This window comes from Cyprinodon variegatus, unplaced genomic scaffold, assembly GCF_000732505.1.
Source record: "Cyprinodon variegatus isolate N-32 unplaced genomic scaffold, C_variegatus-1.0 Scaffold134, whole genome shotgun sequence".
NCBI classification, from domain to species: Eukaryota; Metazoa; Chordata; class Actinopteri; order Cyprinodontiformes; family Cyprinodontidae; genus Cyprinodon; species Cyprinodon variegatus.
The window spans coordinates 838,772-855,101 of record NW_015150587.1 but is presented as its reverse complement, the minus strand read 5'-3'; the positions used below and the strand labels follow the sequence as shown (position 1 = coordinate 855,101).

The window sequence follows — 16,330 nt, the reverse complement described above, 5'->3', positions numbered from 1 at the left end:
TTGCATGAAGAAACAAGAAAACAAACATGTCCCGAGGCTCCTAAATCTATGTCAGGTTTATTTTTTTCCTTTATGTTGATCATTAGTAGACCCCTGTCAAAAAGTCTTATAAATAACATTATATTAAGTTAAACTATAATTTGACCTACTGAGTAAAACCAAAAGACACAATTATTTTCCTCACTGTCAGGTTAAAGAAAGCAAATGCATCCACAATAAAAACTGGGGTAATGTTTATAACTAGGTAAGGCCAATGACAGGAGATTCACAGAGAGCTTTTGGTGAAGTTTTCATAAGTAGTTATTCAAATTAATACGAGTGATATAATGCAACACTTTAGAAGTGACTCTTACTAAAGATGCACAGCTGAAAAAGATGCTTCTGTACTGCATTGTCCCTCATAAGCATCCTAGTTGTGCTACATTTTTTTTTTTTTTTTATCTAGTCACCCTGGGCAAAGCTGGTGTAGCTTAGTATGGTTTTTTGTTGGCCACAGCAAAAATATTGACTTTGTGGTTTGTTATCTACTTTGGTACCACGCTTAGGGTGAAAGTAATTTGGACTCATTTCTGCCTACACTTTAAGTTCTTGGTTGTTCTTTAGTTATAAAGTCTTCATATTGTGTCCTTTCCATACCATCTGTGTTACGATGTGAACCATTGAGTTTGCTGCTCTCCCCTTGCGTGGAGGGGTTCTCACTATGCACTCCATCTTCCTTCCACAGTCTAAAAACATGACATATTTATTGGCTTAATCTAAATTAACTAGCTAGCTTAACAGATTCATTTAGTCATCCTTTTCTGAACCTTTTTTTCCCCCAGGCCATAAAAAAGTAATTATCAATCCTAGGTTAAAAAAAAAAAAAAGAGCAAGAGCAATATACGAATGGAGAACTATGGTTAAGATCCTTTTCAGATCTTCCATTTCTTAATAAGACTATTGTAAATGCTGTGTTTCGATAGTAAAGGATTTTCCTAATAACCAGCAGCTTAGACATATTTCAGTCTGCACATGCCAGGGCGTTGAATTAAATCTACATAAATTGAAACTAGAGAAAAATTTAGCGCAATTAGCAATTTGCTAATTTGCTTGTAAGCAACTGGTGCTAAAATTCCTTTTGTTAGACTTTTTCTTATGAGCAGATGGTGGAATGTCCCAGACTCTGATCAGCAGATTGTTGAACCTCTTCCCCATGGATCTTTGCTGAAGTAATGGGCTGTGTGCTGAATGTGGCCTGGCAAATACAAAGTGATAAGTCGCACCCATGTGTGGGATCCTTCTTCTCACACTGTCACAATGCATTAGCATACACGGTCGAAATATCTTCACATCTCTCTCTTTGTTTTATGGTGTTTTTATTCAGTTTATTACAATTTTCTTGACGTAATTTAATGATCATCACTCAATTTTTTATTTTTTTTTTATTAACTGACTTTATTATTAGATCCTGCTTAAGACTTATGAGTTGATGCCTTTTTTTTAAAGCTGGTTTGAACTTGGTTTCCAACTGGAGCTAGAAGAGTAAGGACTGTAGATACTGCTGAGTGTTGCAGTACAGGCTGTATGGCTGTTATCTTTCTGACTAATGGCCTGAGAGTACCTTCTTACTCTTTAGAGGCTGCATTTACTTAATCACCAGACAAGATAATACCGCTGTCACTGTGCTGGCTCTCTTGAGAGGGCAATGGGCCATTTTATTTGTTTGCATACGGACATGTGTTCAGGATCATGTGTGCTATGCAAATGGGCTTATATTAAGATATAGTCAGCTTAGACCGGTGAACATTCAGCCCTATGCGTGGAGACAGACAGGCAGAAACAGTAGGGAGACACACACACACATACACTCTCCTCTTGCTATATGTAATAAAGACCAATGGTTTAACTCACTTTGACTGCCATTGATTTTCAGTCATTTTCAATCCTTTCTATGCCCTAACCCCAAGAATAACCTTAAACTCAACCATTACCAGTGCAAACCTCACCCTGAGCCTAACCATTACCAGTGCAAACCTCACCCTGAGCCTAACCAAACTGACAACTAGCTCTAAACCTAACAGTTAGCAAAATAGCTTGTGAGAACGAGTAAAATGTCCTCACAAAACTGGTCCTCAATCAGATGGTGACATCAGAAAAATGCTCCTCTCTCTGGTGCCTAGACAGGAGCACACACACATATATGAAAAGTTCACATTCCGAACTTTGAAGTATTTTGCAGGGGAACTTGGATGTTATTTTCTCCTCCAAAACAAAGCTATTAAGAGGATAGGATGTGCTCTTTGAAGCAGCTCCTGCATCCTGTTAGGCTCACAGTTAATCATCAGTATCAACAACAACCATCGCCTCTGGGTGACACTCAACACTGGGGCGATGGTGAATCAGCAACATGCCTGCCGGTCACATAACAAGCTAAATCTTGTGTAAGGCAACCTGAGGACACAAGATGGTGACTAATGAAATGAAATCCTGTCAGGCTGTTAGCTGCAGAAACATGCTGCTTAGCACATGGCACTGTTAGATTAAAGAAACTTTGTAGCATCTGATACTTAAATTATGGGATGGAAAGGGGCTTCATTTGGTTTTTAGGACTGCCTAGGTCTGCAGACTGATGGTATGACAAATATAGTGTGTGATGACAATAAAAAAAGATACAGGAAATGACTGACAGAGTTATTGAATGTAAAGAAACTGCAGAGAGATATACAGTAATGGAGCAATGACTTACTAGTCCCAAAGAGCAGTTCTAAAGAGGGAGCATCAAATACAAACTGTCCTTCTGACACATTATGTCTGCACAACCCTGTACCCACTCCTGAGGGGGAAAGTCTATTAAATGTGTGCGAGAGCATGGAAGAGCCTATTTCTCTTCGTTTATGCTCTGTTCAAAAGTTGTTGTTTGCATCACTCATACAAGCTTACTAGTGTCAAGTGAATATTCTGTAGGAGTGAGTTTGGCGTTGTTTATTTGTGTTTGAAGACAATTTTGTCCAACGGCTAAAATTTAAACCTTGTTTAAGACTTAATTAATCCCAAAAGGTCGAAAATAAGTTGCCAGAGCAACAAGGCAGAATGAAGTGTTGACTGCTTAGCCGCTGACTGGACTGGACCTAAGCAGAGAGGCCATGAGCTGCTGGTCCTCAGCCAGAGGAGGGGTGCTGGTAAGGCAGGCGGGGGGGAATCACAGGGCCGCTGTTGTCCAGGCTACCATCACCAGGTGGGGTTCAGTCGCTCCGTACCCCGCTGGCTCCCTATCCCCGTCCGCCGGGGTTCCCGGACCATGTTTCAGTGAGTGAGTGCTTGTTGCTATGATGCATCTTTGCTCAGCAGCTTTGCTCGTTGTAAACCAACCAATTAGTGCACAGCTCATCTAAATATATATAGCATAGCATAAAAAAGAAGAAAACCTGTCTTTTCATTCTAGGGCTTTTAACCAGGCTTGCATTAGGGGGCATAGAACTGCAAATATGCATTTTTCAGCCCAAACAATGTTACACACCCTATTCAGAGACCTTAAGGACCAGCACCAAATACCCTCTAAAATCATTCTATGACCCCTTTAAAGAGTTTCTGTCAGCACCTAAAAGTCCACACTGCACACAGAACGTAATCAAATCAAATTAAACGTCAAAGTTGCATCAAACGCCTGCAGCCTCCAAAAGCCCCCACCACCCACCCCACACACACACATTGCCAATGCTTCCCACCATTACATTGTTCGATTACAAATGAGGTGTACAGCTTTAATGCCCATGAAATTCAATTTCCGCCCCTCCCATATATGGAGACCTTACAATAATACACTGGCACTAACCCAAACATTGACCTTTTTATCACTGGATCATCTCTGTTATGTAAACAATGCAGAAAGTCAGTCATTTCATAGCCTAAACAAAGCTCTAAAGCATATAATCCTTGAAGATGTTAGCGTGGAGTCAATGTATGTAATCCTCCAACATAGATGGCTCCTAAAGAAGTATGTATTTTTCTATCTTTATGGTTAGTCCTCTAGTTACGGAATTTAAATGTAACAAAACGTTAATCTCGTATACTGCAGTAAACAAGTTAAACATGCAAACACTGAAAAGCTGTTCACAGTCTCATGCACAGGTCCAGAATTTCCCTATTGTGGGACAATTAGGTTCTATACTGTTCTGTTTATTCTATTTAATTTAAATGTTAACTGCTTAGTTAGTGGGGGTGTGTTCTTAGGTCAAACTCATGCTGCATAGCACACCACATACACAACTGTTCCAAAGCCGTTTGTAGTGTAACAGGAGTGTTACAAGCACTGTGAAGGTGGGAGAATACAAAAAGCAAGGTGGGGCAGGTTTATTTATAGACAATCATTCATACTCAGGGCAATCCAGAGGGCTTTATAAAGAACATTTATTTTATATGAAAAAATGGGGCTAAATATTAGAAACACTTAAAATCATCAAATAAAAAAAGGAATTCTAAAAATCTTCACTTTCATGCTTCAATCTCTTATAAAGGAAGCAGTGCTTGGATTGATACTTTAACCTGATTCTGGGGTAGACAAAAACTCTTTGATTTTTTATTGTCCTTGAACTGTCACAAGTACAGAGCAACAAAATTAAATCTCTGCATTTAACCCATCCCCTAGGGGAGCACTGGGCTGGCATTGCGCGGCACCCAGGAAGCAGTGTCGGGTTAAGGGCCTTCTGCTCAGGGACCCAGAGTGCAGGCTGTGGGAGTGGGGGTTGAACTCAGAACCTCAGGATTGCAAGCTCTATGCTCTAACCACTAGGCCACCACTCCCCCATTTCCCTATATCTAATACTATTTAGATTGTTTCAGAGTACAGGAGGATACAAACTAAATGCTGCATCATCTGGTGTCCTAAGTCATGTTTTACCAGACCACCACCTCACAAAAGTTGGACCAATCCCAATTAGTTCTTTATAGACAAACAGAATGATTTTAAAATCCATCATTTAATGAACAGGGAGCCAGTTTATGGATTTATGAACTAGTGTGATATGATCAACTTTCCCAATGTTAGTCTGGACTCTGATGGCAGCGTTTTGGATGGTCTAGATCAGAGGTGTCAAAGTGGTTCCAGAAAGGACTGTGTGGCTGCAGGTTTTCTTTCCAACCAAGCAGTAGCACACCAGACTCCAGTAATCTCATCAAGTCTTCATGTTCAGATTGGACTCACTTGATGAGGTGGTCTACATTAATCATTTAGATTCTTCAATGTAAAATAAATAAACACACATTTTGAAAATCCTATTTTACTGTTCTTTACTGTTAGCATGTGGGTTCTCAACCAAACCCAAAGGTAAATTAGATTTATTCTAATTATGGTTTATCCTTGATTTATCGAAATCTGAATGAATGTTGTTTTTTTTTCATATGCAGTAGAACATCCCAGTTATTGTAAAGTGTTATACTGTATATTTTAATTGATTCACATTAATTCTGTTACACAAATAAATGGGCAAAACATGAAAACAACAGTGCATAATGTCCATTAAAGAAAGCTAACCGAAAAATCCCTAATAGTCAGTTGATAAAATTTCTTTCAAAAAGTTTTTAAAATAGGAAATGATGAATAAATGTTGAATAAACAGCTTTTGAGTGACATGACAGAACAACAAAAACAGCAGGCGTTAGATTTTCATGTTGTTTGCATTTGTGGTGCTTTGTCTTTTGTTTAAAAAAAGCAATAAAACACAGAGTTGTTGCTGCACGTATGGTATAATTTCGATCTGTGGGAGACAAGTCGAGTTTTTTTTTTTAGCATTCTATTTTACATTTCTAACAATCTCTGTTTGACCTGTAAAAAGGAGGAGTTGCAAATCTTTCTGCACTTAGTGAGTACCTCGACCTCAAAGGGCTTGTTCTCTTGCATACAGTACTAGTCGTCCTGTTAGAGATCTTCTGGGAAATGAGCACACTTTACCATTCAATAAGTACCATGTTAATGAGGAGCCTAAGTCCTGCAGCTCTCACTTTCGAGCATGACTGTTAGGGTTCAGACCAACAAAAGTAAGGAAAAAAGACATTAGATAGCTTAAATTGAACTAGAATGTTTAGTTTGTTATAATGATAAAACATTAACACATTTTAATGATTAAGTATAAATATTTAAATGTAAGTCACTTCTAATGTGCTTTGTATTTTTTTTAAAAGTGCTAAATGTAACTCAGACTGCCTGAAGGCCAAGGACATGATGCCAAAGCTGTTATAAACGGAAGCATCAAACATGGGGGAGAGTTCCTGAAAATCAGAGTGTAAATCATTGCAATAATATTCAAACTGATGCACTTTTATAAATTTTTTTTTTGCCTCAGGGTTTATTCTGTTGTTTCTTACATAAAACCTGTGGACGTAAAATCAAACAAACAAAACAATAGAACAGGCTTGAATCAGAAGCAACAGCACCTTTGCTAATTTCTTCTGAAAATGTTTTGACATCTATAAGGAGTTTTTGTTAATTCTGTCAGCTCGCACCAGAGAGACATGTAGAGTTTTATAGACCTGTACTCCCATTCGCCCAAGCACATTTCAAGTGAGATGTCAATCAATGACCCACCTGTTGTTCTTCTGGGAGTAGAATTAGCTGATTTTCCAACTGAGCTCTTTTTCATATATAAGTGCACCATGTCTAAATACCACAAAGTCACACGCTGCTGCAAGTATCAGCGAGTATGCTTTCATGTTGAATTTTACATTTATGTCTAAATAGGAATTAAAAAGGAAGACTTGTTGTTTTTCTGTTTTAAAAAAATAAGTAGTGATGGTGCATTTTTCTAAAAAAAAAATTCTGCATCATTTCTGGCAGTTCAAACTAGAAGAGCCTTCAACTGGAGCAATGCTGATCCTAAGATAATCTTACACTATTCCAAGTCAGATGTAAATCAGTGACCCAGGGGACCAGCTGGTGGGTCAGCTAATTCTATTCTATATATAAGTTGATCAAAATTTAAAACTCCCTTTATTTGGTCCGTAGACACATAAAAACCAGTCGGTTCTGATACCTTTTTTTCAAGCGGACTAAAATCTAAATAATGTTAGAGATTTATGCTTCATGTCTTACAAAATTAAAATTATTATTTGGCTATAAAACAACCATCGGATTCAAGAAACCTGCACATATTTTCTTTTATGATTAATATTTATTACAATAATCATATTTAGTTGGATTTTTTTAATGATACAATCCGTCAAAAAGAAAATTGGAACCAACCCTAATTAGAAATAGTAGTCCAATAAAAAGCCTGCTCTAAAACTACAAGGTTATTTGAGCAAGTCTCTGATTAGATTATTTCCTGACAGAGGAATGGCTGACACTGCTGCTCATAAACTCATCTGGATACGCAGATGAATAAGAGAGACCTTACAAATACAGCTCTAAATGCTCTTGTGTAGTTCAGGGCAGGTGCAGAAGATAAGTTAATCAGGTCAACAGAACACATGCAATGAGGGATTAGAGTAATACCTTTGATTTTTTTTCTGCTATTGAGAAAATAAAAATATGGAGTTCAAGTAGGTCCTGGCACAGTGAAAGCAGAAAGGGAAAGTAAACAGATAGAATGTCAGCATTAAGCTCTTAGGCTTGACAAGTACGCTGGCTAAAAGCCATTGCTCCATCAAAGAAAAGCCATCCTTTCTTCACTGCCTTGCCTTGCAGTAACTCCCCCAACATTTCTCCCCCCTCTCCTCTCTCTCTGTCCTTGCAGAATGTATCCTGGGGTAAGCAGTACTCCTATGCCCTCTTCAAAGCCATGAGCCATATGCTGTGTATTGGGTATGGTGCCCGGGCGCCCGTCAGTATGTCTGACCTGTGGATCACCATGTTGAGCATGATCGTGGGCGCCACATGCTATGCTATGTTCGTGGGCCATGCTACAGCTCTGATCCAGTCACTGGATTCTTCACGCAGGCAGTACCAAGAGAAGGTAAGTAAGGGCCATGTCATTGTACACAAGAAAGAATTTAAAAGTAGATTGGTTTTGCTTTATACCAGAATGTAAGATTTAAGGTTAGAAAGATAGCGGCATTATCAGGTATTAGTTTGATTGGTTCTTTTGGGTTTTACATGAGATTTGCTCTTTGCAGCAAAACTTAAATTAGCTTTACCCTCAGTTGCTCGTAGATTATGAAAAATCAGGATAATGTCCTGAAAAGAGGATTCATCTTTCTCCAAAGCAGCTAAAAAGAAGGTCATTGAAGTCAGCATTGAGCTTTTGAATGACCAGTCTGTCAGAATATACCTTGCTGTTTTGTTCCTTTAATTCTTCCTGTTACATCATTATATATTTCTTCCGCATGGACAGTTATTGTTTCGCATTTTCCCCAGCCACCATCTGTGATTATGCTGAGGGGCATGGGCTCCTCCCAGAACAGCCGGCAATGACCGATGTGCTCAGAGTTTGCACACGAGACGCCAAATTTAACTTCTATACATCTTTGTTATGCAGTCAAAATCCACTTATTGTGCTGTACATGCGACTTTGTACTTGTGGGGATTACAATCCCCTTGGTTGGGTCACGTCAGGATACATGTATGATTAAAACAAAAAGCTGAACTCTACCTTATGCTGCAGAATTACTAATGCCAGCTTAGACAAACGGATTTTCCTACCATGTAAAGCATTTAGTTATTTATTACTTTGATTGTTTATTCATATTTTAAAGAACATTGCTTTTAGAAGAAAACCATAAAGTCAAGGAAAGATGGATTTGCAGAATTATTTCATCATCTCTTAAACAGGAATTCAGAAAAGCTAAAGGGCCTACAAATATTCAGATTTAATTTCTGTGCTCAGGTCTTTAGCTTTTTTAATGTGCTTCTTAGTCATATACAGTATCTTGCAACAAGTATTTGAATGATCTTATGAGTCTTTTTGTCTTTATGCTTCTTGCTTTAAAATGATCTCACTGCAGCTCAAAAGAAGTAGAAGTTAAAATATTTTCTGTCAATACATGAGATTCTCAGATACTTAGTGGTCACCTACACTGCAGCATATATAATTAGAGGTACTGTGATAAGATGATTATGAAAATCAATATGCAATTAGTTTGAGTTTCATTTAAATTGAGGTGATTTGATATTCCTAAAGAAATCAGTTTTATTCAATTAAAGCTTATCATAATAACGTAAATATTAGTTTAAGACAAAAATGTTATTTGACAATTTACTTCAGAATAACAGTAAAAATAATAATCCTGTGTTTTCTTTTCAAGGTATAATTTAGGCTAGTGAATGTTTAAACATAAAATAATCTTTTTCTCCTTTGATCACAGTTTCAATCTTTAAACAATGCAGTCAACTAAAGAAAACCGATGTTTGCATACGAGTTAATGAAACTATAAACTTTTTTTTAGTTTGTTTACATAAAGTGACAATTCAATATCTGTCAAAAATATTTAGAAAACTACTGACCAATACATATGATTTAAATTCAAATACATTTCATTGCAGCACAACAACATAGTGTACAAAAAGGAATATAAAATGCAATTAATATATGATACACTTTAATGCAACATGATATTGCATTGTTATTTTGATATGATACATCAGGATTGGATATAGTACTGTAAAACACAGAATCATACTGTTTGACATGATATCGTACGTCATTAAATTATTCAATAAACTTACAGTGCATTTCAGGATTATTAAGCACAATATGATATGGTGTAGAACTGTACGATAAGCTCTGAGGAGCTTATCATACAGAGGAGCTAGTTCTATTTGAGACAATAGAGAAAGAAGGATTTAGATTTAGAATTGCATACATGCAACAGCATGATGTCATTTAATGCAGTATAATAGAGTATGGAAAAATCTGGCATTAAATAAAATAATATAGTGTAATATAGTGCAATTTCATGGCTTATGATAACTTGGAACATGATCTGATACATTGCAAAACAATGTAACCCAATGTGACTATGATACAATACTGTGTGATGCAAAGTAATTCTAAATTATATGAAAAAATTTTCACTTACAGCATAGTACGGTTTGATAAGAGGTGTTTTAGTGTGATAACATTTGACAATGAAGTATTATATCATTCCACATTGTTCAATAAATGTTTGCTCTTGATTGTTCTTTTTACTTTGTACACAGCACTTTGGTCACGTCTGTCCAGTGAATCTGGAATGGTATGGTGGATTACGCAGCAGTGGTTCAGAAATGTAGGAAAGTTCAGATCCATTTTGCAGTAAGCAATAAATCATGACTGACACCCTGTCACAGCTGGTGTGTCATCTGTACTGGAAAAAAATCGAAATCTAGATAAGTCATTTTTTTCTTAAAATAAGTGCATTTGTTCTTGGATTGAGGAGGTAAAAGAGACATATTGCCAATGGAACAAGACAATTTACACTTAAAATAAGAAAACACAATTGCATTGTCTTATTTCAAGTGCACATGATCTAAATTTCATATTTTAAGATTAAAAATACTCATTCCATTGGCAAACTATCTCATTTACCTACTCAAATTAATGGTAAATACAGTTTATTTAAGAAATTTTGATTTATTTCTAGAATGTTTTTCCAGTGTGTCAGATGGGGAACCAGTCTGGCCTCAGCAATTCCAGACATAATCTCAGTTTCCTTCCTTTATGGATATAGAATAAAGATGCCAAAACATTTGTCAAAGGCTATTTAATAACATCTGGAGTCAAGTACAAAAACCTAGATACTGTACTTAAGTAGCCTTTATCTGTGTCTGCACTATAGTTAAGCATTCATTTTTCTGGGAACTTATTACTTTTTTCACTACATTTAAACACTGATATCTCTACTTTCCAGTCCTTGCTTTTTCAAATGTGTCAATACATTTTAATAATGGCATGATGTAACAGCTGTAACAAAACAGAGGGAAATGCAAGGGCAGAAAGAGAATATGTCTAATCGGAGCACAGTTTGTTTATAGACAAACCCTGAGAGTAACCTAAAGGAAAACAGAGGGCTGGAAAACACTGCAGATGATGGATCAGATTCTAAGATGTGAGACATTCTCTGTCCATTCCCTGTTTATTAGCTTTTGTATGTTGATTATGTTTCAACTTTTCTTTCAGTTGTAATGCTATTAGCAACTTTAATACTATAAAAGCCAAAGACTGTTCGTTTCAGTTAATATTGTCCTGTCTGAAGTTTTCATTTGCAACAAAACTAGACAGAGTCCGTATTTGTTCTCCTTACAACACAGTGAGCAAAAGAGGAAAGCTAACACATTTATGCATAGAACTGTTTTTAAAGAATAGCATTATTAAAAAGGTTTTTCTTTATTATATAAGTTTAAAACTTTATTTTACTTTTGCACTAGTCCTTTGTATTTTTACGTAAGTTAAAAAGCTCCATCAGTATTTTTACATTTAGATATCTGTACTTTGACCAACTAAATGATGTGTGCACCTTTGACTTCTCTGAATAGCACTTCCATCATTAAGGGGATTTTGAACTTAGTCAGAATGTATGATACTTTAAATTCCAATATTCAGATTCCAACTCAAATATTCTCTTTTAGTTTGATGCCAAACCAGGTTTTTTATTGTATGTATAATCACAACCACAAGTTGAAATTATACACATTATCTTTCCCATGCGAGGCTGTTACCATAACTCAGATAAGCAGAGTCACCTTGGCTGTAACAGTAACAGGACATGCTAAAATACCAGTTCATTAATTTACACCTTGCTTATAAAAGCATTTAGATGGTTTCAATTTATTCTAGAATGACGGGCTGACCTTGCCAGACGCTTTCATGGTCGATGCAATCTAGAGAAAGCACTCCTCATTGCATTTGGCACGGCTCCACCGAGCTGTTTAACATGCCACTTAAAACTTGTCATTACTGTGTAATTGCAGGGCTTTTTGCCAGAATGCATTTTCTGAAGCATCACTCTTATGCATAGCTGGAAACATAATCTTTAAAATTGTGGAACAAAAAAAAAGTGAAAATGTGTGTCTTTCCTGTCCAAATGTATTGTACTTGGGAAGATAACTTTGAAATTGATTATGGACAGCTAAAGACACAACACAGAGTGTTCTCACAAAGAACTTCCCACAGCAAACAAGTCTGCTGTCTGAAGTTACTGATTTTCTGACATGCCTCTAGCTCAGTGTGTGATGTGCATCTGCTTCACAGCAAATAGTCTTAATCCACCCCCCTCTTTCCATTTTACCTCCCAATTCATCAACCCCCCAGGCTCTGAACTTCTAGCTTTAAGGCAGTGAATATGCCTTGTTTGAGGGAGCAGAAACCCCATTGCGTGGTCAGGTTCAGCCAGTGCTGATTTTTGCTGCATGGCTGTGCATATCAGTGAAGCAGGATGAAGAGCAGCAGGGATGAGTTCAGGGTGCTGAGCCTCTAGTCATTACATCTATCTCTGCCACAGCTGGGGGGTTGGAAGCCCGGATGCAAAGATGGAAGATGTGGGAGTGCTTGTTGCAAGTAATTTCATGTCAGATGATGGTTATGACAAGGATGTGTTGAGAAAATGTGACCCATATAGTTGTTGTATTTAAAGGTTCTGTTATGATGCTTGATAAAACTTTTCAATACATTTGTTATAATGAAGAGAATCTGTCTTATTTAAAGAGGAAGAAAAATACAGAGTGAGCACTTTTAGTAGAGATGAGTCAGAAGATTGTCGGAGGGGAGAGAAGGAAATGAGGGAGTAAAGTATGCATGATATCAACACATCCATGCTGTGATGGCATGGTGCTGAATCACTCTTCAAGCCAGAGGACATCTGTGTCATTCATCTGAGGAGGGCAGAAGACCACACTGTATAGCTGGTTCTTATATTTTTAATTAAACAAGATCCTATTTAGCTGCCATTATTTTCTCTTTAGGAAAAGAGTGATGAACTTCTGTAAGAAATAAAGGAGAAAATAAGGAGTTGTATCAGCCATACAACTGTTTTACTTCCTCAAAAACGTATAAAAGGATTAAAAAACATTAAATTTGGATTTACAGATATACATACTGTTATTTTTTAAAGCTTCAATCAGATGCATTAAAGCTAGAATGACTATCATTTAAAGACAGATCGCTGTAAAACAGTTCTTCAGTCTAGTTCTTTGAAAGAAAGTCACTAATATTTGGGATCTTAAAGTTTTATTATCCCAGTTAAGAGAACTTATACAACAGTATTACTTTTCATTGCTGGAGGATTTAAATCTTTACCATTACTGGGAAAAAAAAGAATTAAAATCATTAGAGGAGGAAGATGAAAAAATAAACAAAGTAACTTTTTTGCAATATGCTGAGTCATCCTGTTATCCGTTGAAACTGTGGTTCTCTCTCACTCTTTCTTGCATTCTGAATGAACAGTAAACATGACTTCTCATGTGGAAAATATATTTGTTTCCTCTTATTTTAGCTTTAAATGTTTTGCTTATTTTGAAAATGGCACAGTTGACACTATATAGCATAAACTACTGCAAAGAGTGCAGGATCTAGTGTTGCCTAGTGTTGAAATCTGATGTTTCAGTTGTGGCCAAGTTGTAGCTATCAAGCTAAAAATAATCCTATTCTGATTTCTCCTGTATCTCTTCTTGAGTTATTACTGTATGGACACAGAAGTTCAGTCAGCCACTCAAAGTCACCACTTTCGCCTTACTCCATGCCCCACCTTGTCAAACCGAGTCCAAATGGCCTGCTTTGGCCACAGTGGACACTATCCAGGACAACTGTGTGAACTCAACATAAATCAATTTCCCACCTAAAAAAACATGGTCCCTTATCACCTTTCTGCAGCTGGGAGAGGGAATCAATAAAGGGGGTCATTGTGACTCAAGTGTCTTCTCCCTCGCTGACAAAATTCATTTTGTGGGGCTGGTTGCGCCACAGTGGTCAAAGAGCTCGCCACTGGTCTGAGCTACCATGCTCACAGCTGCTGTCTGCTCTCACCCGCTCTTCTGCTATGATTACCCAGGGGAGTGTGAGAGATGCTGGTTATTTTCAGCTGTCTGGTCTGTGGACTAGAAGGGAAGATTGTGTCTGTCACAAATCTGTTGCAAAACTGATCAAAATAGATGGGCTCAATTATATTTTTGGCTTTCCCTTGCCTTGCTGTTTCTGCTCTTTTCGTTTCAAGAAGCCTCTATATATTTTCTTTTCTTAACATTTTGTTTTTTCTTCATCCTTGTGTTTGCTTTTTTGTATGTTATTGTTACAACTCTGCCAGAAAAGTTCAACATATTGTGAGATTACTTGATTTTTTTGTATTACAGTATAGCTGTCCTGAGAACAATCACATTTGCAATTTTAAATAAACCTAATATCGGAGGTACATTTTTAGTTATATCCAACTAGTACTTCAAACCTTGACATGGCAAAACTACAACAATCATATAAAACATTTTATTTTGTAGTCAAATGTTGGCTAAAGCAATGGCAACATAGAGTTGGATAACATTTCTTAGTAAGAAACAGATTTCTGCTTTGACTGTATATGCTATATAAAAGCTAATTTTACTATGAAATGTGTCTTTAAGTTACTCATTCCATTTTTACATTTCAGTGTATTTTATGGAGAACTGTAAAAAACACTAACATCAAGAAAAGTGTGACCTTTAAATTCTGATTTCTTCAAATGCTAAAAAAATCCGGTCCAGCATCCATCTGTTAATATCAATCTTTAAATCACCCTTTTACTAAAGGAGACACATAACCATTAATTTTCTTTTCTGGAAACACATACAGTATAATGTGATCTGAAACAAACACCTTTTGCAGTTATGTGGCACCATCTTCATCAGCTGCATGTCAAGTCAAGGCTTTATTTTATCCAACCCAACAGTTTGTTGCAGAGAGGTTAGTTATGAAACCTGATTGCACACATCTACCTCTCAGTCTGCTTAATATTGTCCTTCACGGTTTGATGTGTGTTGCAGACAAACACAGACAGGATTAATGTGGATAATGAAAAGGTCTTTCGCAATCTAATGGGCATTTTCAATCATTGAGTCAAATCTCCTAGGTCAGTTTCTTTTCAACTGCTTGCCACCTGTACCTTATACACACTAATTATCCTATGAGGAAAAATTGTTGATGTTTCAGTATGTAGTACTGCATGTTTGGATTATTTTTAAAGCAACAGTTATGGTTGTTTCATATTATTACGAGGTCCCAAAGGGGATTATATGCCCAATGAATATGGCAAAGCAAATTGAAGACAGATTGCTCAATATGCTTCAATATTTTCACTTTCAGCTGTTACTTATTTAGAGTTAATGCAAACAAAAAAAGACCAGAATAGAAAAAAAAATTTATCAAAATTGCATCATTAGAGCGTATTAGATAGGTAACATGTTTTTATCAATATTTTATTTAACATGCACCTTAAGTGCTATGGAGAAAGTTGACAGTGTCAAAATAAAAAAATAGAAGAATATGGATTTTTAAAAATAGGATGTTACTCCTTCAGAGTGGCAGCATCTTTATAAGTCATCCAGCTTCTTCTAATTGTCTTATGAGGAATAGCAGGAAGACTTTGTCCTGAAAATTGAGTTTTCAGTTAAATTTAATTGGTTGCAGAGTTCTGCCTTGTTTATTTGCATTACCGCTGGGTTTGGTGAGATTTTCTGAGCCGCTACCTTGGTCTGACATCGCCCTCGGCCTGTTCTTGTTCCTGGTTTTCTTCACCACCTGCATCCCTATCATTGTGCTGCACTCTCCCAACACACAACCAGGACATGCCTCTGTGACTCAGTGAGAGCACAACTTGTCCTCTTACAGGGACACAAAAGTACACAGTGGGACGACAGTGCTTTATGCAACTTTGTTTTCGATTTAAATTGTGTTTTTAAATGAAATGATTCCTTCTTGCATGCATAAACAAAATAAAAAGGAAATTATTGTAAAATCATAGTTTAATCTGTCAGAAATTAGATCTTTATTATTTTTCTTTTCCAGTATAAACAAGTGGAGCAATACATGTCCTTCCACAAGCTTCCAGCGGACATGAGACAGAAAATCCATGACTACTATGAGCACCGCTATCAAGGCAAGATTTTTGATGAGGACAACATCCTGAGCGAACTCAACGACCCACTCAAAGAGGTGAGACAGCTCTGCTGATGAAACACAAGACTAAGTTTATACTTTGACCGCATATCATTTCCACTTGATAGGATTTTAAATTGTATTTCTAAAAAAGAATACCCTAAAGTGTTTCTGACAGCTGATGTCACATCGTTTTGCATTGAAATAATACTTTTTCTCGAAGGATAAGCTGAGAATTTTTATTTAGCAATAAAAAAGAAATAGCTATTTGAATGTCTGCAAATGTATAATCCTATTTACAGCTACTTCATTGAAAATTATATTAA

General features: G+C 36.7%; 1 protein-coding gene across 2 annotated transcripts in view; it reads left to right on the top strand.

Annotated features, from left to right (window-relative positions):
* LOC107085810 (potassium/sodium hyperpolarization-activated cyclic nucleotide-gated channel 1-like) overlaps positions 1 to 16,330 on the top strand; it is an 81,621-nt gene that overhangs the window by 44,073 nt on the left and 21,218 nt on the right. For both annotated transcript variants that reach the window (XM_015376361.1, XM_015376363.1), the window contains exons 4-5: positions 7,707 to 7,925; positions 15,915 to 16,061. In XM_015376361.1, coding sequence (XP_015231847.1) covers positions 7,707 to 7,925; positions 15,915 to 16,061 — 366 coding nt within the window. The remainder of the gene's footprint in view (positions 1 to 7,706; positions 7,926 to 15,914; positions 16,062 to 16,330) is intronic.